The following is a 24,280-nucleotide window of genomic DNA, read 5'->3' on the forward strand; positions in this document are numbered from 1 at the left end:
CATGCCTCCAAAGTATGATTTATAGCCGACTATATCGTGGCCCGAGATGACAGCCATTCAAAACGGGGAAAGATTATGCGCGTCGAGTCGTCGAATGTAATTTCAACCGCGGCAAATGAGATGCCCTCCTCGCCTCTGCAAGCCGAGTCGGTTCCTCGCGGTAGATCCCGTGGACCGTACAAAACTACGAAGTAACCGAGGTGAAAGAAGAATCGACTGACACGTGAGGGAGGGAGACAGGGATTTGCCATGAGAATGCGGCTCAGGTCGCGCAAAGTACACCGCCGCATACGTCCGTCTATATCGATCGGCCTAAATATATCGAGGTGGATTATTAGAGGGAACCTATGCCACGCGGTCTAACTATGGCACGGCCGCATTGTTCCTCGGGGTTAGGGCGTAAAACGCGTCTCTCCGTGGACTTTGAAAATAAATCGATCGATCGGGCAGCGCGGCGCGTCCTACCTCCCCACCTATATCCGTGTAGTTTTCGCGTACTTTTCCAACGCGGAAACCTTCGAAATTGCCCCATTATGTATCGCCATCTGACGCCGCGAGTTCCGCAGGGCGTCGTCTCAACCTAATATCCGAGCAAAGAAACTTCAACGCTTCCCCGTCGTCGCTGCTATCCCCCGCCTGTGTCTTAAAGCCAATCGTTCGGAGCAGCGGGACGAGCGCGACGAGAGTTGCAAAAAGAGCGCACCGGGCAAAAAGTTGAAAAATGGCACGACGACCGCGGCAATTCTTGCGAGCCAGGCCACCCTCATTCGCACACATATTCTTACATATTATAGATATAGAAATAATCTGGCCTACTGGGTTATCGATTCCCGAAAGAGGAATTCTACCACGGAGAATGGCCCCTCCTTCCACATCGCCCTGCAACACGTCCCATTATCCAGAGGAATTATTCCGCTGGCTATGACCATTTTCAGTAAGCACCACACACGCGATCGAACAAAGAACAACCAAATCGATCCTCAGTGTTGGATTCGGCAGCGCGAAGATCGTTGTTAGAGTGACTAAAAGGAAAGCTAACGAGGACATTCGGGACTCGCCCTCCTTCGTTGAGCTTACAAACGAAAGCAATTGTTGGGCTCTTAATGTATGCGAGAGAAGGTTCTACGAAGCGAAGCCAGCCGGCAGTATCGGAGGGAATTTCAAAGATCCCGAGGGCGGAGGTAGAGTAAAAGGCGTAGAAACGGGATAGTGGATAGTGTGGATACACGCCAAGAGGACCAACTGTGTGTAGGTAGTCTCGTCTGAGGGCAGTGAAAAGAATTTGAAGAGAGCAGATGGTACGGAATGAAAGCGGAACAATAAGTTGCCATTTCTGGGGACAGACTTCCACGAGTTTCTTTCCACTAACACCAACTCGAGATTTCCTCTAATTATTTACCGCGACTAACTGTCGGTTTACTGTTGAAAAGCTTGTCGAGTTGGAAGGAGAGGAGTTAAATCCTTCATTGATGCTAGGTAGGGTGGTCCACGGCCTCATGGGAAATATATTTCGTATTGTTCTCTACAAGTCTGTTTTTGGTCCTTAAACCAAAAGAAGTGTGTATATCAAAAAATGGCCCATAAGAAGCATAGGTATTTACAAGTCCCTACGATTTGCAACATTATTTTACACAATTAAGTGTATATTATTCCTTAATAGCGTAAAAAGAATTTGTTTCGTGTCAGGAATAAAAGTGGCTTCCACTAGTACTTCAAAATCTACAAGAACGTCAGCCGGAGAGTCTCTTAGGGGTTACCGCAGTCAGTAAAGTCAGAAAAAGAACGATTCTTTGGGAATTTATTTGAGAAAGTACATGCATATTTGTATGCAAAGGTTTTTGTATTCAGATGAGGAACACTTTAACAGGTTATTATATTATGTTTTAATATATTATGAATAATGTTGGTCACCGCGAAACGTATTTCTAAAAACAGCTTTCGGGAAATCAGTTGCAATTTTTCAATAAACAAATATTTTTACACCAAAACATAATATAATAATCTGTTAAAGTGTCCCTTATTTGAATAAAAAAACCCTTGCCTAAAACTGTGCATGTACTTTCAGAAATAAATTCCCAAAGAATCGTTCTTTTTCTGACCTTACTGAAAGCAGACTTTAGTCTTTCCCATGCCCCTAAAAAATATACTCCGATTAGGCTGAAATTTCGCACAGGTGGATATCTTGAAAAAAAAATGTACCCCGATGCTCGGGTTCTCTTGGTCCAAGCACGTCACTGGCTAGCAGCTGCAGTTTCGATGAATTGAAGCAGCGCGGTATGCGCGAGCAGTCGAGCACCAACCATTAAACAGCCCCACTTTAACCATGTTAAGTTACGAACAGAATATCGCGGTCGATAGTGCTGCGTAGTCTATCTCACTTTTAGGGCATCGAAGTTGAAAATGGCACTGGAGTTTATGCGCGCACCTTGGCCCAGCGAACGAAACACACGTATCTGCCTACATACCCAGGTACAAAGAAGTTTGACAGTGAGTTTGCCGCATAAACCACAGAGTTTCCGCTGGACGTCGCGTCGATTCGATTATAGCTTTCTCGGCGAAAGGGGAACTGATAATGCGATCCCGCGCCGCGTGCAACCGCAAATTATTATAATTTTCATATCCGCGCTGGCGAGGATCGCGCGCGTACAAGCGAACGATGGTTTTCATGACCCAGCAGAAAAGGACAAATTAATGCCACCCCTGCTCGCTTTCAAGCCGCTTCCATCGGTTTAATGCGTTTTCTTTTTGCGCGCCCCACTGCAGAGTTCTCGGGGTTAATGGAAGGGAGGGGAAAGGCTCCGAGTTGGCCAGCACCGGTGACGAACCGCCGATCGATTCGCGATCCTGTTTGCACAAGACTCTCGTCGATATCGTTTTGTAATTCTGCTTGAAAAAAGGAGGAGCAGGGTGCGAGAGAATGCTGCAATCGGGGGCGCGCTCGCAGCTGGCGATATGCAATAGGCATTAGGCACGTGCCATCGCCACGTATGTGGGCACATGCGCGCGTATAAGAATCCCCCGTGGACGTGCTCGTGAAAAGACAGACGGCAGATAAAAAGGAAGAAACGTGGGCAGATGGCCAGAGAATCTGACTCTCCGAGATTCTTCTACTCTCGGTGGCAATGACTCATGCAGTGTCAGCCTCGCCATCGCCAACGCGGCCAAAAATATGCCCACGCGGGCAACACTAACGAAACATCGCAGCGGATACTTTGAAGGAAATCAAGCGTGGCTTAGCTGCCCTGCTACGCGGCTGAACACGATCCGAGGAGGCTGCAAAGTTTGTAATTTCGTAGGATCACTGTCCAAACGCGAGGCTACACTCCCGGCTGGGAAGTACGACAGCATTTGGAATAACCGCGTTATTTTTATATAAAAAAATGTTTCTCCGCTACCCTGGAAGTTTTAAGAAGACTGCAGGTACAGTTTCCTTACAAAAAATTCCCCAGAGGAACCTTGATCTCGGATTAAACCAGCTTCCCCCTTGAAGTCTCGAAGCGGAGCTACAGAATTCGTCGTCCGAATGCGAGATCGTGATCGAACGAAAGGGAGAAACGAATTGTTCGAAGGAGATGAAAGTTGTTTGGAAAGCGCGCCACTACATTGTTATATAAATATGCGCCGGGCTTCGCGAGCAGTTAACGTATCGACCCATTCGTCGTCCTTCAAGATAGTGCGTCTGTGTGTCTGCCTGGAGGAAACGCGGAAAGACCCTGCACGCTTCTTGAGCAACGAGACTTGTTGCGATGCCGATCGCAAAAGGTCGGGGTGTTTCTGCCGTTGGCAACGATCGCGACGCGGTCAATAATCAGGCACGCGAATTTAATTGGTCGATAATTCGCCGCGTCAAGTCGCCGGAGTAAGTGTACGCTGCTGCGGAACGTTCCGATTGATTGCTCGGCGATTTCACGTCGACCGGATAATACCTAATCATTGCGAATCGTTCTATCGGTGGCTCCACCTCTGCACCGTATTTTTGGCTAATCGATAAGCGCGTCTACGAAGACACGTCGGAGAGACGAGTTGACAGGTGATTCCATCACTCGGGGATGATCGAGAGGCCAGCGGGCCAGTCGTAAAAATCGTCTTCCCTCTGCACCTTTCGAAAAGCTCGCGGAAATTGGATGCCGAGGACGTAGGAGGAGGCTCGTCTGTTAAAGAGCTAGGGATTTCGCGCGGAAGAACCTATCCGACAGCACTGTTGGACTTCAATTTGTAATCGCTGGAAACACAGATTGAGGATGAATTGCACAATCGCGACGGTCTTACACCGGATAATGGCCGTGTCTCTCGATGCGTCCGAGCACGAACGCGTCCCTCGTGTGACGTTCCTCGGTACACGGTACGCGGTGCTCGCAGACGCATTCCAGCAGCTAAGTACGCCGAGCGAGACTTATTCCAGAATATCACTGTCTGCGATAGGAAGGAGCGCCGTGGACGATTTTTACTGAGCGATTCGCGGAAAAGCCCGACAGGGGAGAGTTCGTCCTAATCGCTTCGACCTAGATTGTACGCGCGAACGTGACGGAAACTGGAGCGCGCGTCTACGAGAGCTGGCGAGACAAGGACAAAGCGTACAGAGGAGGGCGAAACGGCGAAACACCATGTAGCCCTGGCGTGGATAACGGGCAGAAAGGGGAAAAAATGGAAAAGTCCCACTGACCTGATTCTCGGAGTTGAGCAGCTTGAGCTGTTCGTTGATGAGGCTGTACTTGGTGCTCTCCTCCTTCCTCAACGCTCTCTCCTTCTTAAGCTCGGGACTCCAGAAGGTCTTGATGCTGTGCATCGAGCTGCCGAGCTTTTGGTTCGTCAGCTCGAGCTCCTTCTTGAGGTTCCCGAGCTCTCGTTGGAGATCGTTGTTTTGGTGCTGGAGCTCGCCGATGTAGCCACCGCCGTCGCGCAGCATGTGCGGATTCGGGCTCTGCCTGGCCGATCTCGACGGGTAGAGCTCATCCTCGAGGTAGAGCCCGCGGTCCCTGCTACGCTCCCGCGGATCCCGTATCGGGACGAACTCGCGATCGTGATCGAGGATCCCGGCCGATGCCCGATCGAGGCTGGTATACCTCGTCGACATGCCCGCCGAGCTGGACATGGCGGGTCTCGAGGCGCTTCTGGATCTGTGATGTCCGCCCCCACCGCCCCCGGTTGACATACTCCTGCCCCTCTCCTCGAGCATCACGGGACTGGCGAGGTCCTCCTCGCGGGAGTAGTACGGGCTGCTCAGCTGATGGTGATGGTAGCTACTGTATCCGAGGTGCTCCGGCGAGTTATTCCCGCTACGGGTGCCTCTCTTCCGACCCAGCGGGCTTCCGCGACCGCTCGCGTAGCTCCGAGACGGGCTACGGTCCACCGTAGGCAGCTCGCCCACGCGGCGACCGCTTCTCGGCGAACGAGTTCCGCCTCCTCCTGGCCCGCCGACTACTCCGCTTCCGCTCGAATACGGGTCCCTCGACATCCTTCTTCCTCGATCCCTTTACCTCACCCTCACCACCCTTCCACTCCCTTCTCCCTCTACCGATACCTCTACCTCTCTCTCTCTCTCTCTCTCTCTTTCTCTCTCTCCCTCTCTCCCTAGCTATCGCCCTCTCGCTCCTCCACCCTCCACTATCAACTATCCACTATCTCCTCTCTCCCTCTAATATCAATCAATCTTCTTGCCTCTCCGTCGATATTCAGCGTCGCTGACGCTCGTCCAATGATCGAACCTCCGCAAGTCTGGAGAATGACTCCAAGCTACCAGGCCCACGTACGAGGCGAGCTACGGATCCTACGCTTGCTCACTGCCTCCAGACGCATCATCCTCCATCGCGGCACGCCGTGCCGCGCCGTTACTTGCTCGACTCGTCTGGATTTCGGAGGCAACGTGGTCCCGTGGCCGCTTCTACTCTAAGCGGAATGGTTCGCGGAGGATCGGCGGGCATCGACGTTGACGCCTAGCGCTTCTGCTTCCCTCGGCGATCGACCCGCCTCATCGGATCAGCTTCGCGGATCCTCTTCCTTGCCTTCTCCGGGACCCACCTTCACGCCCGTGTCGCGCGCGTGGCTCGGCCCGTGTCTGCGTCCGGTCACGACCCTCGTACTCGCCGATCGATCTTTGACCTTCTTTCGCCGGCAAAGCCCATCGAGCACACGCGAAGATAGCGCACATCCAGGGGGAGAGAGAAAGATGAGGAGAAGAGGAAGAAGAATCTTCTCGGGACGATGGAGAAGATCACGTTCCCTCCGCGAAGCCGCGCACCAGCCCGGTATTCAGCCGCCGTCTTCCCCCTATCTCTCCTCCTCCGCGTCTTCCGAGCTCTCCTCTCTCCTTCGCCCTCGCTCTCTCCTTCGCCCTCGCTCTCGCCCTCGCCCTCGCCCTCGCCCTCCGTCTCCCGATCTTCAGGACGAGGGTGAGTCCCCGTGATCCTTGCGTCCCGGTGTCCAGCCACGATAACCGACTTTCACCGCTGTCTCGCGACGCAAGCGTCGTGTCGGCGCGTGCGTCACTGCGTGCCCGAGTGACAAGTACTTTACGCGCGTATGTTTATCAGCGGCGTATCTACGCGCGCTCTCGGCGTCCCCGTTTCGCGAAACCCGCACCTCGACACCCTTCCTTATCGATCACATCCTCGCATCTCTTCTCTCTGCTCCCGTCGTCGTCCCGTCGCGTCTCGTGCGGTCTCGCCTCGCTCGTCGCTGCTCTTCCACCCTAACCCAACCTCCTCGCGTGTACTCTCGAAATCACCAAGATCTCCACCGATCCAGCCTATCGCGGCAAAACTCCACCATCCACCACGACTTGCAACCGCCACTTCCGTACACCACTCTTTCTATCGAAAGGCTACCGCCACCATCCACCGTCGCCGTTGCGCACACACCTACGCACCACCTTCTCTCTCTCTCTCTCTCTCTTTCTCTCTCTCCCTTTTCCTCCCTCTCTCCCTCTCTCTCTCTCTCTCTCTCTTTCTCTGTCTCCGTCCCCTTTCTTCGTCAGGCTTTCTCGGCCTCGTCCGCGATAGGGATGATGATGGAGCGTGGCCACGCGCGCCAACACGGTGGAGACGTGCCGGAAAGCGACGCGTTTCAAGTTTCAACCAGCCGCCGCTCCGACCGAGACACACGCCACCATCGAACCTCTACCACGCGAACCGGCAGACTACTCCGAAACGAGCCGGGTGAAACACCCTTCCGCCTCACCGACGCCGGCTGCTCGATCCCCTTTTCTTTCCTCTCGCTCGCCCTTCCCGGTATTCGCTATCGCTGCCGCCACCACACACCACCGCCAGCCAGAGCCGATGTCAAAGCTCTCTACCCCCGTACACGGGCCCGTCGCGTGTACGCACGCCACTACGCTCCCTCACAATCAGTGGGAACTCACCACCACCAGCAGCGGCGCGGCTACTACTACTACCAGCGATTAAGTCGGCTACGCGACGGCGCCCTCCCGACTACGAAATCGACGTCGTCACGAGCGACTACTACTATCGCGGGCATGATACCGGCGCGGCGCGTCGCGTCGCGTCGCCCGCTCGATTCTGCCCCGACACCCCTCGCGCGGGTGCCCCACCTAGCCCGAGGAACCCTCCCTCGCGCGCAGTTGCGCGCGCGGATCCATGCGAGGCCGACGTGCAGCATTGCCGGAGAGATTTTTCCTCCGGACCCTTGTTTTCCGATCCCGAGATCAACTTGTACCGGCTATACCTATGTATACCAGCCTCCGTTCACCACGGGGCCAACGGACGGGTGTGACATAATGAGCCAAGGTTTCCCAACAATTCCACTCGCTGGTAGAAATGAACGGGAGAACTCGAGAGATTCCCCTGCGAGCCTTCGCACGGGCAAACTCGATGGCTGAAAGCCCAACTTCCTCCTATTCTACGTCGCATTTCTCAGCTATCTTGTCCAGTAACTGCCCCCCGGATTTCTCAATGCGATGAAATGGTAGTAAAATCGGGAAAGAAATTAATCGCCGAGATATCATTTCGTCGCGCATCGTGGACGATTCGGTGAATGGTGAGTCAAAGGGTGATGGACTCGGCGCTCTCAGCAGCGGATGAAAAGTGGCGACCAATCGACCGGGGCCTTCGGTTCTTCTGTTCTCCACGCCGAGCAACGCTATCGATTCCTTCTCCACCGTTAATTTCCTCGGGAATCTCGAGCCGCCTGTAAAAGAAAGGTCGAAAACTCAGAGACCCTGGAATAATAAGTACCGGGAAGCTTGTGCAGATAACCGGTCCAGCGGACCAAGGCGCCTCGTTTTCGTAAGCCACTGCTGAGTGCACGTTCCACTTGGCGGCTCCTCGTCCTTCCCTCCCTGCCAACCGTCCGGCCAGCGTACGACATCGCAATCAATGAAACTACGATTCACCGAGCAGTGCCGTACCACCGAACACCGAACCCCTGTTCCGCTGCTCCTCCGTGGACGTATAAAACGGCACGTGTCGCGAATATCTTACCTCTCCTACATATTTAGGTAACTGTAACGTGTATCTGACACGGAAGCGACTATAGGCGGCCATTTTCGTCACCAGCAGATTCCAGTCGATCAAACAATTCCCCGAGCACTAGTCCGACGCCTCGATCGATACGTCAAACACGTTCGCCTTCGACCGTAAAGTTTTCGATCGTTGCGATCGCTGCTGGAAGGCGGATAAAACTCGTAAGCTCGTACTTTACGATCGGCCAGTGGCTTCTTTGATAACACAGCGGTTCCGAGAGCTTTCCCCCGTTTCACATTCCTCCATGCCCCGAGTTAATCTTCGAGGTTCGTCCCGCCACGTCGGATTTAGAGTACCTAACCTGCAAAAGACGCAGGGAACAGGGATTCGTCGCGTGACACCCTCCTACGGTGCATGAAAGAAACAGGAATATATACCACGCTTGCTTCATTCAGAATATTACTCAACTAATCCGAACTTGGAAACAATTGGACAGGAGCCAGCGGCTATGTATTCAGGCCACTTTGCCGAATCTATGAAATCCTCCTGTAAAGAGATCATCCATCGCTGGTCGGCGAGATTGCCCAAGGATCAAGCTCCACCGGGATCCCGTGTCGGAAAGAGTTACGTTGGATCTGATAAAGAGACGCGCGGGCATGTAGGTGCATATAGGATGTCTGGTAAAGTATCGCGCGGTGTGAACGGCCCGAGTTGGCGCGACTCGGTGCAGTGGAATCCCCGAGCGAGCAGTCTCTCTGCGAGAAGAATACGTACTTAGGAGTAGGGCTGGAGCAGACAGTGGTCTGACTGGTCGTTCCCACTTGACCGTGAGCAGCCGAACCGATGAGAGTTAGTTAAGTGACACGGGCTAAGGTCGTTACCACTCTGCTTACCGTACGCATCGTCCACCGCGTTCAGTAGCCGATGACCATTCGCTGGCATCGCATCGGTCTTCCCTTCCCACTTATTTCGACCGCTGAAAACCGCTCGTCCGACGCCAACATGCGGACGACGCTGCTGCGATCCCTGCCATTTCTGCTGGCCGTGATCGTCTGCCAAAGCAACTCGTTGAACCCGGACGACGGCCCCTGGGTCCAAGCGACGTACGGCGAACCTTGGCCGCTGCCGAACCTCCGACGCCTAAGCAACGCGTTTTATTTCCTAAGAGCGTCTACCTTTCAGTTCAACGTGAGTGACTGTCCGCCATCTTTCGCGTCCCCTCTCGCTCCTTCGTCCTTTATTCTCTGTCACTGGTATCGCTTGGTATTCGTATCCGCTGTGCAGGTAGTGGGCGAGACTTGCGACATAGTGGCCGAGGCGGTTGAGAGGTATAAAGCGATCATTCTGACGGAGGCGCGGATAGCACGGATCTTCTCGCAAGGGCACGCGAAATCTTCGCCGGGGCGAGACAATGGCACCGCGAAAGGTACCCTCAGCGCTTTGTCCATTCACCTCGGGGAACCTTGCGAAAAGGACGGCAACCACTGGCCCCATTTGCGAATGAAAGAGTCATGTAAGTTATTCGCTGCTTAATATATTTCGCCGTAAAATATGTATCTTCCCGAAACGTCGCGAACGTTTCTACGCCGCTTGAGCCGCTCGGCCATGTCTGTGCGCTCTAGCCTGCCTTCGTGTTTGTGTTTCGTGGAAGGAAAAGCCGTGTGTTACTTATGTATTTGCAAACGAATTGATGCTTGCGTAAGCAACAGATATCCGTTATTCTAACCCGCTTAGCATGAGTGCATCGATCACCGCGCAACGAATAACAAGATTCGCAGATATGCAAGTAATCGCGTCGGAGATTAAAGCCACGGGCGATTGAGACAGAGGCGGCGGAGGCGAGGCTTCGATCTTCTTTCATCTTTTCTTATCGAGCGCAACTTGGAGGTCGGATTGGGCGATTAGCACGAAACTCTGCAGATTACGCGCGGGTATATGTACTTACATACGTGAATACATACGTACATTAATCGCGAGCCAGCCCGCTAGCGAATTGATTCAACGCTCGTCCACGCTAGGCGTCAAAGAGATTTCACTTTCGCAGATACTCTGAGCATTAATGAGACTTCTCCTGTCGCCAATCTTGTCGCTGAATCGGTCTGGGGAGTCCTTCGGGGTCTCGAAACGTTTTCACAGCTCTTGTTCCCGGCTGGCGACGGCTCCAATGTAAGTGCGAAACAGATTTTGGGTATGAGGAACAGGTGTCCAAGCTTTCGGCCCGCCTGGGCCGCATTGAGTGAAGAGAAATTGGCTTGGGTCGCATATAGAGTATAGTATAATATAGTTAATATGTAACAAGACTTCCTTTATCAATTTATATATTTTATTATGATATTTAAAAAGAGAGGGCAACGTAAACATATAACTAGTTTAATATTTAGTGGGATATTTTACCATTTTGGTCAAGCCACAGTCCAAAAACTGGAGAAATGGAAAACTTTTACCACCTTCGTTCTTCCACCACTTAACGGTATCTTAAAGATATTATCGATATATCGATAAATATAATTAAATTATCGTTAAGATATCGATAATCAATAGTCTCATCTCCAGTTCCATCACACAATTGCTTACATACGAGGTTGCATATTAAAAAACAGCTGTTTGCAAGAGCACAGTTTCGTTCGGAACTTTGAGCCTCTTGAGGCAGGGTTTAGAGTTGTTTGATCGAGCCAAAATTTTGCACACATATTTACTGCACCAAAGTGAAAAAAACAGGGGGCGTCTCGGATCTAATTCTTAAATTTAAAAAAAAAGTCTTTATAAGGTACACCCTATCGCGGGTTGGGCGCGCCTGGTCTAAGGTCTAAGATTTGCGGAAAAATTTCGCGCCTCCAACTAGAAATTTTTACGTAATCAATTAAAATAGAAGTTAATTTAAACTAGTTTTACAAAAAAATTAGCTCCGCCAACTAGAAATTTTAACGTACGTCTAAGGTAATCTGAAAGTATGGCAAAGTACCTCTATACGCGCTCTAACGAGCTTCCACTACAATCTACAGCTGAAGGTAAGATGTCAGACGATCGTGGATCGACCGAAGCTACCCCACCGCGGCCTCCTCTTGGACACGTCGCGGCATTACCTGCCCATCTCCGACATACTGCTGACTCTGGACGCAATGTCCTATAACAAAATGAACGTTCTCCACTGGCACATCGTGGACGACAACAGCTTCCCGTATCAGAGCTCCAGCTATCCTGAATTGTCCGCAAAGGGGGCTTTCCACCCTTCGATGATCTACACTCTAAACGACATCCAAAAGATCGTTGACTACGCCAGGTTGAGAGGGATCCGAGTGATGCCAGAGTTCGACACCCCCGGGCATACCAGGTCCTGGGGTTTGGCTTACCCCGATCTCTTGACCACTTGCTACGGTAAATACCTACATGTATCGCGTATCTCGATCCGTCGCATTCAGACTACGGATCACTTAATACAATTAATAGATACCTACTTAAGGGGGAACACCACTGTGGCGGCCGGAAAAGTAAGCCATTTGTATGAATTTTTTGCAGGAAGAATTTACAGTTTTCATATAAAATTTTTATTACATACCTTTAGTACAATATCTTAAGAGACTATAAAAAAAAATTGTAGAAAGCATGCATAAATTTTAATATATTAATTAAGCTTCTAGATCCCTCACGCACGCTGGTAGAATTTGTAACTATGGAACAGCAGGTCCGAAATCAAATTTCATTTTTTTTTTTTATAAACTACATCTACCGATTTCTTAAACAAATTACTTTTGTAAAAATGGTGCGCTTTAGGAGAAAAGTAATTTGCTAAGAAATCGGTGCATGCAACGGAAACTAGACTCATATAGTTTATAAAAAAAATTAAATTTGACTTCGGACCTGCTGCTCCGTAGTTACACATACTACCTGCGCGCGTGAGGGGTCTAGAAGATTAATTAATATATTAAAATTTAAGCATGTTTTTCTACTCATTTTTTTATAGTCTCTTAAGATATTGTACTAAAGGTAGGTAATAACAATTTTATATGAAAACTGTAAATTACTCCTGAAAAAAATTCTGAAAAATGGCTTACTTTTACGGCCGTCACAGTGGTGTTCCTCCTTAATGGGTGCATTTCAACGCGTGAAACTTTGCTCATCCCGTGCACCGTGTACGTACTATGTGCCAGACGCGAAAGGGAAACCGAACGGCAAATTGGGCCCGATGAATCCAACCAACACGAATCTCTACGACTTCCTGCGGAATCTATTCTCCGAGATCGTTCAGGTATTTCCAGAGCAATACGTCCATCTGGGTGGCGACGAGGTGCCGTTCGACTGCTGGAGAAGCAATCCGGAAATCAACACGTACATGATTGCGCGTAATATGTCCAAGAATTACGCCCTCCTGGAGGGAGACTACATAGCTAAGCTTCTTCGGATCACCGATTCTCTGCAGGCAAGCAGCATCGTCTGGCAGGAGGTATAATAATTAATTCGCAGCTGTCTATTCGAGTCGAGCCGTCGGCTAGACTGTATAAAGCAGTGGCACCCTCAGGATTTAATCTTGGGGCAGAAAAATATTTTCAATGCAAATTCAATGAAATTCACGAGGTGATTATAAAAATTTATTTAAAGAATAAAACCCAGTTTTCATTTCTTTTCACAAAGCTCTTGAATCACTTCAGTGGTGCTTACATTAATCTCTTTTTTCTTTGGGGGGTGCCAGGGCCCCTTGGCCCCCTCCTCTGGGTGCGCCACTGATATAGAGAGATGTTCCATCCACTCCTCGCTGCATAATACATATAACGTCCAACTTAACCCGGCAGGTATTTGACAATGGAGTGCCCATGCCAAGCAGCACGGTGGTTCACGTGTGGACGGGTCTGTGGGCGAAAGAGCTGGAAAACGCGACGAAGGCAGGACATCCGGTGCTGTTGTCCGCCTGCTGGTATCTAGATCACATCGCTGGCGGCGGTGATTGGAAAAAGTTTTACAAATGCGACCCGCTCGCGTTCGGCGGCGCAGCGAACGTAACGAGCTTGATGCTCGGCGGCGAGGCCTGTATGTGGGGAGAGTTCGTCGACAGGTGATTCTTCTTTCCACTTTCACCTAGACTAGCCTGGAAATAGCCCGTGCGCATATACCAGCGTTCATACACCGTTTCAGGAACAACGTGCATCCCAGGATATGGCCACGGGCTAGCGCCGCCGCGGAACGTCTATGGAGCAACACCAAGCAAGACGAGAACAAGGTTGCTCAACGGCTCGAGGAGCACGCCTGTCGCATGAACAGGCGAGGGATTCCGGCCCAGCCGCCCAACGGGCCTGGCTTTTGCGTCATCTGATAACCCACTGCCCAAAAGGACCAGTCCACGTCCACCGCATCACTTGCTGCGCATACACCTGCTCGTTACCAAGGCCTCGAGGCTTCTTTACTTTAACGCCTGAATGGGCTCGCCTACTTCTCTATTTCACTTCCACTGCCGCTACACGCGTTCCCAACGAAACGCGAGAAGTCGGCAAGCCAGTCACTCGTCAAGGTCAACACATCTCGCGATGCGAGCAGGTTGAACAAACACGTGGGGAAATAAACAATCGAGGCTCGCTTTGGGTAGCAAACAGTATCTGTGTCTCACTCCTCGCACCTATCATTCACTTCCCATTCATCCCACTGATGGATGCACGGAAAGTCGACTGCCGATTGCCGCGGTCGGTAAAAACGCTCGTGATTTTAACGTGAATAAGACGAGAAGGAGGAAAAACATTTTTTGATATTGCGCTTCATTTTCGAGCACCTTAATGAAACTCACGGGCGATTTGAGCGGAAGTGGAATAAACAAGCCAGCTCGAGCTGAAATTCGTGGCCTCCTACACGTTACATGTTCGTGCCCGGTCCCGAGTGGTGAACATGTAACGGATATTTACTGTACTCATGAAATAACTGTCTTCCAAGCGAAATTGAACGCCTCTGCGCTCAACAAGCCTTCTTTTTCCTTCGTCAAAGTGCGTACATCAAACTTGTACAGTCTAGAAATAAACGGAACGATCGTTAGCAAACTGTACATACGTGCGTTCGACACTCGAATCAAGCCGATACAAATGACCGCAACGCGTTCATCCCGCTTAGTAAACCTTCATTTTGGGGCAAAACCGGAAATAAATATAACCTAAACGTTTATCCATCTCTTTCTATCAGTATTTCCTTTTACAGTTTCTTTCTCTGTCTACTTCCGCTTTTGCTCCAAATCGCGGCAACCAATCAGCGCGGATACACGTTGTTCCGATCACTGCCTAGAGGATCACTGATCCCGCTGGAAAAACAATCGACCGTTCGAAAGAGCAGAAGATCGGATCGCCCGGGGAACGAACGAGAGAAACAAGCAAATAATTCCCATTCAATCTCATTTCCCGTTAATCAGAGGCAAAATTTCAAGTGACCAGGAACGATGAGGAGTAACTGAAGCACTGCAATGCCGTCGTCTCTCGTTGGACCGTGAACTAATTCATCATAGACGCTCAAACACAGGCTTATGGATCGCTGGCAGAAACCTCCACATAATTACATTTGCCGCAGCAGTGTCCCCCAGCCGCCGCGATGATCAAGTAAATTCCTCGTATTTGTAGATAGATAAACGTACGTAGCTTATCTAAATCCGAGACCACTAAAAACTGGGTGGGAACAAAGGGGACGAGATCAATCGGATCTGGAGCATTTAGTGGTCCTTTAATATTCCTCCGGTTGCGATGTAAAGAGAATACAACTTCTTTCTGCCATGTAGAGGATGCAGCGGAAGTATTCAGACTTGTCCGAAAGAGTCGTGTTGTTCTTCGGTGCCGTGCTGCTCTCCCCCGGTATCTTGTGCAGCCTGCGCACCCTGCTCGCCCTGTGCACCCTGCACACCCTGCTGTGCACCGTGTATTGCGTGCAGGCCACCATGCCCACCCCGGTGCCTTCCTAGACCAACGAAAACGACAGTGAGTTTTATCCCCGCGACTTTCCAACAAACATGGGCAAAAAATCTATTTAAATAAAAATTTCGAATAACGAATAAAAGTTAAAAAAAACATTATTGTCGCATGAAAAATTAACTGTACTCGTCAAATAATCTAAAGTTAGAGTGACTTTCATTTGGTCCGTTATTTAAATCATTTTTTATATTTAGTTAATGAACAACTCTGCTTTCCATGCAACTCGGCGCTCAGTTCTTTAATACAAACGGTAATTTCCATATTTCTGGTCTCTTCTAAAATTCAGCGCAATTATTAATCCGGTGGCAAGGCGATTAATTTTAATTAGGTTAATTCTGCCGTGTTAATTCGAAAGGGCGCGTCTGCAACTTTCGCTTAAATTGAGTTATTGCTGCCAGGTAGTAGAAAAATAGTTTATCTTTATGTATGTTAAATAAGAAAGCCATATCTGTATTAAAACTGAAGATATAACAGTTTATCAGTATCTACCAGAGTTTCCTTTGGAGTTTATGAAATATTTTACGGGTTTGTCACAAATATTTAGGTACCTTTTTATCCAGATTTAATACTGCTTAAGATACCTTTTTTAGATACCTTTTTATCCAGATTTAATACTGCTTAAGATACCTCTTTTAGATACCTTATTATCCAGATTTAATACCGATTAAGCTAATCCGATTTATATAGCATATCGATGGCATAGCGCAGAATACTAAAAGTCATTTATCTCAGAACCACCTTTTGACCAGATACGCCCTTTCGAATTAACACGACAGAATTAAATTAATTAACATTTCGGATCTCTTAAAGCCTGTAGAATGGTCCTCCCGCGAATGTTTCGCCAGGGTTAGTCGTCGCAGGTAATTTAATATCCGCTGAAAATTAGGTTTACCTACGGCCTTGTCCGCCTTGTCCACCTTGCTGCCCGCTGCCCTGTCCGCCAAAGGTGGTTCTTACCTGCCCTCCGCGCCCGCCGCCTTGTCAACCACCACCCCCAACCATCGCTTACATCTGTACCAAGAAGTTGGTTCCCGTTATGCCCTGCCCGCCACCCACGCCTCCGGCTTGCTCCCCTTGCCGTCCAGCTTGTCGTTAGTTCTCCAGAATAACGTTAATGTGCTCCATTGCGAATACTCCGATAGCGGACGATCGTCGCTCGAAACCAACTGCGATGCTATTTCGTTTGCGCAGTGTCCTATCCCCGTTGCTAGTCCTGCACCACAGGCCGATAATCGTCCCTGGAAAATAGAAATCAACCCTGTGGTTCGTTTCTCCCTCAAACAGTTTTGTTCACGGAACCCGACGAGAACGACGGATGGATGCGTAACAGTGTGCTTGAAACAGCAAAGGTACAGGACTCTTCATCGCTAGGATTCTTGACGCGAAATTTTAACTGGTCATTTTTCAGATGATCCACTACCAAAATATATATTTAAAAAAATCGATTTTGTGGAAAATTTTAATGGCAAGGGTGTACCCTTAATCCGATTAATTCGATAACGTGAACGATGTGGAAATTTTCCTTTTCAGAACAACTATACTCGAAACCTGATTGGACGTACACGAAATTGAACCTATCCTTGCGGTTCTTCTGGAAATTATCGGCAGACTAAATTCTGCGCGACACGAGAAGAACCAGCTCGACTTTGCATCACCGATCAAGTCTTTACTCTCGAACGACGGAAAGAAACGAATTGTGACGGAAGCTTCCAGGACTTAGACTGACCCAGGATTTGATTAACCTCCCAATTATCGTCTACTTAATCAAGACAAAGGACCGCTGAATTGTTTATAAGCGAGTTCTTAATCCCGGATTCGACTTTACTCGAGCGTGTCCTAACTACCAATTCATGACGCTTTAACTGGAAAACCAAACTTTGTCAAAACACGAATAGGACCAATTATTTCAAACGTAGTTTCGAAAGGTCCTTCTCGAAGGAACAAATCGCGAATCTCGATTAACGTGTAAAACACCTGCTACTCATTTTAATTGCAACGAGTCGCGATAATTCCATTTATCAATACCGACGCGATCCCGCTGACGCCCGCCTCGTGTATATAAATATGTGCGCGTACCTTCAGTTGACTTTGCTTCGATACATGTTTCTCCCCCCTAGAAATCTGTGTTTTTGCAGAACGAGAGTAGACAAGGTACCTCCCGCGCAAGCAAGTGCAGCGGCACCGTCGATCGACGAAATGCGACAGTTTGCACTTCGAAGGATATTAGGAATGCTTGTTCGACGCCCGGCTGCGACGCGCTTTCAGCATTTTAACCAGTTGCTCGCAATGAAAAAGCAGGTGCCATTCATTTTTTTTGCTGTGATTTTTTTTTCTATCAATCAAGTCACGTTGTCAAGATTTTTGGTACGTACGATTGCGGCGACCGTGGCAGATGGTTTGCTTGAGCGTGTCGCGTTCGGACAATGCATATTTGCAGCAGGCTCTGTCGGCATTGATCAACGAAATTATGCGAGTTGCGTATATTGAGAAAGAATACTGTTACGCGACTATCGTAATACTCAAGATGTATTAACATGTGCTTCTTCCTGTATAAACGATACAAAATAAAAACAGTAAAATTATGTTGAAAGCATTGCTCATTAATCTTAACGATCTTGCACATTCACTGTGGCCGTTCACACGACCCCAAGTGACGAGCTTTGAATAGATGCTCCCGGGCTCCTGAAACTGTATAACACATTTAGTTGCTGGTTCACGCTTCGCTATGCGCGTTGCCACAATCTGACAGAGTCAAACTGCAAGCAGTGCAAACAATGCTGACAATGGAAGCTGTAATGGTACTGTTGGGTGCGAGAAGACCCTCAGTGGTAAAAGTCAGTTTCGAGAAAAGTATCCGCAAATATTACTGAATTAGATATTTTTTTATCCATAGTGAAGTTGTTGTAAAATTGTGTATAATATTTACAATTTTGAGATACCTCCGAAATTTGGAAGGACGAACGATTTTGTATTTAAACCACAATTTTTAAACAATTTGATTGCATAGTTTTATAGAGCATGAGAAGCAGTTAAGTGTTCATTGGAATTATTTTTTTATATCTAAGGCGAATTCCACTTACGCCCAAAGCGGCCGCAACCCCCTAGATTTCCATTACTGTCCCCCTAGAGTATAGTTTTCAAGCAGGAAAATTTGGAAAGTGCACATTTTTGTAAAATTTACTTGATACTTCTATTAAGGTCCTCAGTTGGTCAACACCGATCTACAAAATTTACCATATCTCTGTCAATTTTAAAGACCGAGGGATCTACCTATGCGTTTTACGGAAAAAGGGCCCGAGTGTTCCGAGGCCGTCCTTGCACCCAATTTCGCCACGAACTTAGCACGAAAACGAAGTTAGCAGAAGATTCTCTCGCAAGCCGAAGATGGAATTCGGAATCGAGTGCATAGCCAGAGACGCTTCCATGGCAACCCCTTCCGCTGTCTCGTCGATTTCTCCTTCTGGTTTTTAAAATTAGAGTTCCCAGTCCGGCGGTAATGCAAAATCCGAGCTAGAGAATTGCCTAGGCCGTTCCAGATGTTATTTCGTTGACGACAGCACGATTAAGGTGCCAAGCAAAATTCCGAACAACGATGAACAAGAGGTAGGATAGATTAGCCTAGAATTCGAGCAACGAACCCATTCGTGGCCACCAAACTGTGGCGAGCCGTACAGTGTCCGAATTTCCTTCGAGTTTCTTTCCGCAACACTCTGCGATTCTAGATGGTAAAGTTGCCATTCGCCCAAACCGTCGAAAAGTAAAAAAATCTTTGCGTCCAGAAAGGCTTCGGCGGATAGAAACGCCAAGACTCAGTCGAGACGTACGAGCGTGACCAGCTTGCAGGTACAGCAGAGGCAGTCGAGGCAACCGGGGCCCGAAAAGTCACCATCCTCGCAGAATCTGCCCCGTGAGTGCTCCATGATGGTGAACAAGCCCGTCGACGCGTGCCTTCTACCAAAGACCAGGTTCACCTCTCTGGACAGGTCCAGAGAGACCAGATCCTCTTCATCGCCGAGGCTCAAGTCCTTCCCGGCCGAGAAAATCAAAAAATTGGAAACCCCTCCGCCGTACACCCCCAACTCGGTGGGCGCTCTCATCGTCCAGCAAAACCCACGTGAAACCGGCACAGTGTTCTTGCCCGCGGGCGCTGATCGGTCTTACAACAATGGACAGGGCGATACAGCGGCGGTAACGCAACCTTTCCAGCATCAACATCACCAAGTAAAGTCACCGACGCACAGTGTTTCGAGCGACGGAAAAAATTCCAAAAACTGAAGCCCATGATCCGCAAATTCTTATATCTTAAAATAATATTAAAAGAACGCTGCTTTTAGTACTATCCATAATTTTCACGGAATTTGCCAATTTGTTATTTGCGTGTTTATTTCGATTTTTGTAAATCATATTTAGTATTATAATATCAGTTAACAACAAATTGCAATAATGCAAATTGGTAAAAGACTTCTTTATTCGATAAAAAATACCAGGTTATCAGATTTTTCAACGAAAGTATATATTTTTTTATACACCAATCAATGCAGCTTTATATACCTTCTAAAAAAGGTAATAAGCTAGTTTCATCGAAAATCGATTAGTTCAGAAGTTATAATTTCACCCCAAACCCACGTATGCGCGAAACACTGTGCGATGTTTCGCTAGACTATAGATACTCGATTATGAAACGCCGATTATTAAATCCCCTTCCAGCAGAACATGCACGCTGTCAGCCAGCAGCCGATCGCTCCTCGCCACAGCATCCATCCTCAGGCTGGTCAGACGAATCCAAACCCCGACTGCACCTTGGGCCAAGTCCCCAACGGTCAGCCGCATCGTCCTTTCGTACCTCACGCGCCGCAAAAGAACACCGCGTCCACCCACAGCACTCCTCAAGGCCCAACAATCGTTCATCCATCTATCGAGCAATCTCCGAGCAATCCAGGCCCAACGACGGATCAAGGCTTGAGCAAAACGGAGGAATACGCCAGCGACGGCGTGTGTCCTGATTACGAGAAACAGCCAATCGGTGGCCGAAACGCGACCCTGTACCGGAAAATGATGGTGGACAAGCAGCAAGGGCACGCGCAGTCGCAACCATTCATCGGCACCGACCCGTCCAACCCGTGGGGTACCGATTATCAACGAACCCAGAGCAATTATTTGGCGCGCAATCGTTCGTCAGCACACGCGATTCATCAAGATCCGCGGCAAATCTATCAGCAGATGCAGCAGAACTTGGCCCAACAGCAGCAGCTACAGCGACGGGCCAGTAACTATCAGATGCAGATGATGGGCAGTCAACAACAGTTACAGGGGAACCAGTGGACCGTCCCCTGTAACTACGATGATCAACAGTTTAGAAGAAATTTGCCTGGGCAGGGTATGACATCGCCTCAGGACGCGGCAGCGAACCAAATCAAGTACCCGCGAATGAACGTTCAACATAACTACCCGGTAGACCAGGGGGGCATGGAATACGCGACGAATCAAGCAGGCTGGCCAAGAAGCAATCAAGAAGCAATGGAGTCTTCTAACACACAGCCCAGGCCACTCTTTCGATCGCAGAATCAGCAACACATGTTCGCAACGCAGTATCAGCAACAGCAACAGCAACATTCGCTACAGCAGCAGCAACCAACGTATCAGCATCAACAGCTGTATAGAAATGCTGCACCAGCGAACGCGACGAATGAAAACCAGCAGAACTCGATGGTCTACCCTCAGCAGAATCAACCGTCCACTGTGCAGGACACTCAACCCGCCCAACATAGCAAGAAGAAACACCTGCAGTTCAGTGCAAGCATGATACGCGACCAGGAGAAGCTGGTGGCTACCATGAAGCAGCAAAGGGTGCCCGTTGACGTGATGAGAAGGCAGTTCGACACGTTGCTGAACGAACAACGGAGGCAGCTCGAGTACGTCGAGGAGATTCGGAGACAGGAGGAGGGAACGCTAGTGAAGAGACCCGTCAGCGTCGCGCGCAAAAGGAAACCGGTGGACGAGAAGCCAGAGTGGATGATTCATCTGACGCCATCGCGGTTGTCTTATATGGAGCTGGAGAGGCTGCACGAGCTAAGAACGCGGCAAGAACAAGCTCCCCAGTTCGAACAAGATCAGCAGCTCAGTGAAACGTTCAACCAACAGCTTCCCGTTCCGCCGGATAATCAGCAAAGCTATCAGCACTATCAGTTCACGCAGCAGCCTAATTGGCAACGGCAAGCTCCACAGTCTGCCAACGGCGCGCATCCTCAACCCTACACCATTCCTAGTAACTACCACGCGAATCGACCCGTCAAACCAGCACCCAACGTCGACTACCGATACTATCAGCAACCCGTTCCTCATCCGGTGCACCAGCAGTACCAGCAGATCTATCGAGATAGCCCGCAGCGAAGCCAACAGCGTGCTCATCCAGTTAATGATCCCCCGCCACGTCAAGAGAACAGACACAACTCAGAGCCATCAAGCTTGCTGAAGATGCGCGTGTACAAGCAAGTGATCCGACCTCAGAGGAGCAACAACGGGTTACAGGATCCAGAAGTAGCGCGGAAACAGCTGGAGCAGCTGAAGTCATCGGCGGATGTCAGGATGGGCCTGGAGTATCTGGCGAGGTTGAGCCCGAACAAGCAGCCGGTGAAGCTAAATGGCACCCAAGACCGGAACGAGATGGAAGAGGAGTGGAGGGAGCGACTGATCGCGTCGAGCCAGCAGTCGCCGTCGAAAAGAATCCCTGCCAATGGTCTAATGAACGAGAGGGGGCCGAACAATCCTCATCCGCAACGTCAGGCCACTCTGAGGAAGATGGGCCCGGACTTGACTAGGGAGTACCCTAGACAGAAGCAGTACAACCCGCGGAACTGTTACAGCCTGCAGGCTGAAAGAGAACATAGCACCGGTGTGACGGAGCAGCAGGCTCCCTTCGCGCAATACCAAGCTCCAGGGCAGAACTCGGCTGGCGGCATTCTGTATAACGAGAAAAACCCGCTGGCCGCTAGGTGCAACCTAACTTCGCACAAGTTCGACGGGGCTTACCCTCTTCATTACCAGCAAATGCAACAGTATTACCAGAACGCGTGGAACCTCGGGAAGAACAGCGGCCAGGGTGACGTAGCGGCGACTAAAAGCTACGACGCGCAGGGTGAAGGGAGGCTAGAGCGTGCCGGGGGAGATGCCTCTGAGAACTTCAACCCCATGGTGGGCAGAACGCTCGCGTCTGCGCTAGCACCGGATAACAGAGCATCGTTCCAGCGGATACATCGCAGCCAACCCGACCTCCACGAGGCTAGGACCATCGGGGGTATCAAGTACCTGGCCAGGAGGCAAGACTGTATTCCGAACACGCAATTCGTTTCACCGGAAACTATACTCGCTAACAGACACCTGCAACCACCGATGATGTACTGACGAGCAGACCAAACGCTGCTACGTTTCTCTTCTCCTCAGTGATTTTCTATGTTTGTTTTTTATTCGCGCATTTGTACGCGTCCCATCGGTCCTTGTATTTCGTTTACTGTGTACTCGAGGTGACTTTGTAAATCGTGTACTTTTTAGAGTACCGCGTTCTCTGAACTCTGATGTAGTGGCGTCAAAGGATGCGGTTTGTATTTCCCTTTCTATTTTCGTTGTATTTTTTCTGAATAAAATGCACAACTTTTGTGGCATTATCCTCGCGCGTACAGTCATTGAAATTTGAATGAATTACGATTAAGGGTGGGTTCCGGTTTAAATTTGATTTTTTTTATTTACCATTTTAGGAATCCTGTAAGGATTTTTTGAAACGAAGTTTCTACGCTTCCACTTTAACGAATCCGCAGTGCCATTTGCAATGATTAATTACAGGGAAAAAATATATTTCTATAGTTTAAGACATTCTTAATACAATGCAAAAAGTCTGTTTAAATAATCTGTTGTAGTTGTCCTTTAATTAATTCCTAAAGATCACCTATTTCGTTGGGCTCTAGACGGGAATCTCCCCTTAACGTTTAGAGGACTGGCTTTTTTTTTAAAAATAGTGTTTTTCAGTCTCGAAAAATTAATATATTTACTATGCAACGTATATTTTGTGCAGAATTAGAGGACTTGCACAGAGCCCCAAAAAGGGCCTTGCCGGTCTCCTAAAGGTTAACGTGAACATTGCCGAGTGCGCACACTGGCATTCCTTTATTTCCCCGACAACTAAACGCACCGACTTCCGTCTGTTGGCTCAGAGATGTAAGAAACTACACTTCCCACGATAGATTTGGGAGGAATACAAAATCTCCAGTGACCGTCTACTCGAAACGCGAGCAAACATGGACCGTAAGAACGAGTATCGTAATTATATGGAAGAATTGCTGAATATCATCGATGAAGTCGAATGCCTGTGAGCGGATCTTTTCTCAACTTTCTTCAACGTTGGACTTAAGAGGTTTTGATTGAAACGAGCCGTGCTCCGTTTGCCCAGAAAACCGGAGCCAGAAGTTTGCAACATAAGATGCCCACCGTTCGGATGCCCGCGGGGACCGTGCCCAGGGATGTGTTGCTACGACGGCTCTTGCGACCCTTGTTGCATTACAAAGATGCCGCGTTGCCCGCCAAGCCCGCACCCTCCGCGTTGCCGTGCACCGCCGATCTGCGTGCTTAAAGCTTACGCCAAAGCAATTGGCTACCCCCCGGAATCCTGTCTTTCCCCGGGAAACGCACGCAATCAACAGAACCCTAGCTGCCCCCCTGCGCCTCCCTGTTGCCCAATCCAACCCAACTGCTGTCCCCCGATCCAAGTCAATCGCTGTATTCCACCCCCAGCCAATTGCTGCCCCCCACCAAATTCTTGTCCCCCATCCAACTACTGCTCCCTTCCTAAACCACCAGTTTGTAACGGTGTGCCCATCTACGTCGGACACTATTCTCCACCCGCGAGTTATTATCGCTGCTAAAATATTTCTCACGCTTGTTGAG

The 24,280-nt window shown here is 49.4% G+C and overlaps 3 protein-coding genes and 1 long non-coding RNA gene across 13 annotated transcripts in view; 2 read left to right on the forward strand and 2 right to left on the reverse strand.

Moving 5' to 3' along the window:
- Window positions 1-8,735, reverse strand: part of LOC143376462 (uncharacterized) — a 62,528-nt gene extending 53,793 nt beyond the window's left edge. For all 9 annotated transcript variants that reach the window (XM_076826820.1, XM_076826819.1, XM_076826818.1 and 6 more), the window contains exon 1: window positions 4,664-8,735. In XM_076826820.1, the coding sequence (XP_076682935.1) occupies window positions 4,664-5,455 (792 nt within the window). In that variant the 5' untranslated portion in view covers window positions 5,456-8,735. The remainder of the gene's footprint in view (window positions 1-4,663) is intronic.
- A 461-nt stretch (window positions 8,736-9,196) lies between these two features.
- Window positions 9,197-17,928, forward strand: LOC143376463 (beta-hexosaminidase subunit beta). Of its 2 annotated transcripts, XR_013087097.1 has the most exons (9): window positions 9,197-9,605; window positions 9,702-9,930; window positions 10,462-10,583; window positions 11,420-11,792; window positions 12,566-12,858; window positions 13,205-13,464; window positions 13,545-13,943; window positions 14,000-16,695; window positions 16,877-17,928. XR_013087097.1 is itself a non-coding variant. In XM_076826827.1 (7 exons), exons 1-7 carry the CDS (start codon window positions 9,342-9,344, stop codon window positions 13,720-13,722), a joined length of 1,719 nt encoding a protein of 572 aa, XP_076682942.1. In that variant the 5' UTR covers window positions 9,197-9,341; the 3' UTR covers window positions 13,723-13,999. The 2 variants fall into 2 exon arrangements, 1 of the variants encoding a protein (XP_076682942.1); XM_076826827.1 differs by lacking the exons at window positions 14,000-16,695; window positions 16,877-17,928 and having other exon boundaries at window positions 13,545-13,999.
- Window positions 15,083-24,280, reverse strand: part of LOC143376466 (uncharacterized) — a 46,840-nt gene continuing 37,642 nt past the window's right edge. The window contains exon 2 of the long non-coding RNA XR_013087098.1: window positions 15,083-16,584. This is a non-coding gene — a long non-coding RNA (uncharacterized LOC143376466). The remainder of the gene's footprint in view (window positions 16,585-24,280) is intronic.
- On the forward strand, window positions 18,684-22,905 carry LOC143376544 (uncharacterized). Its single transcript, XM_076827021.1, has 2 exons — window positions 18,684-19,567; window positions 20,054-22,905. Exons 1-2 carry the CDS (start codon window positions 19,265-19,267, stop codon window positions 22,745-22,747), a joined length of 2,997 nt encoding a protein of 998 aa, XP_076683136.1. The 5' UTR covers window positions 18,684-19,264; the 3' UTR covers window positions 22,748-22,905.

This window comes from Andrena cerasifolii, chromosome 14, assembly GCF_050908995.1.
Source record: "Andrena cerasifolii isolate SP2316 chromosome 14, iyAndCera1_principal, whole genome shotgun sequence".
NCBI lineage: Eukaryota > Metazoa > Arthropoda > Insecta > Hymenoptera > Andrenidae > Andrena > Andrena cerasifolii.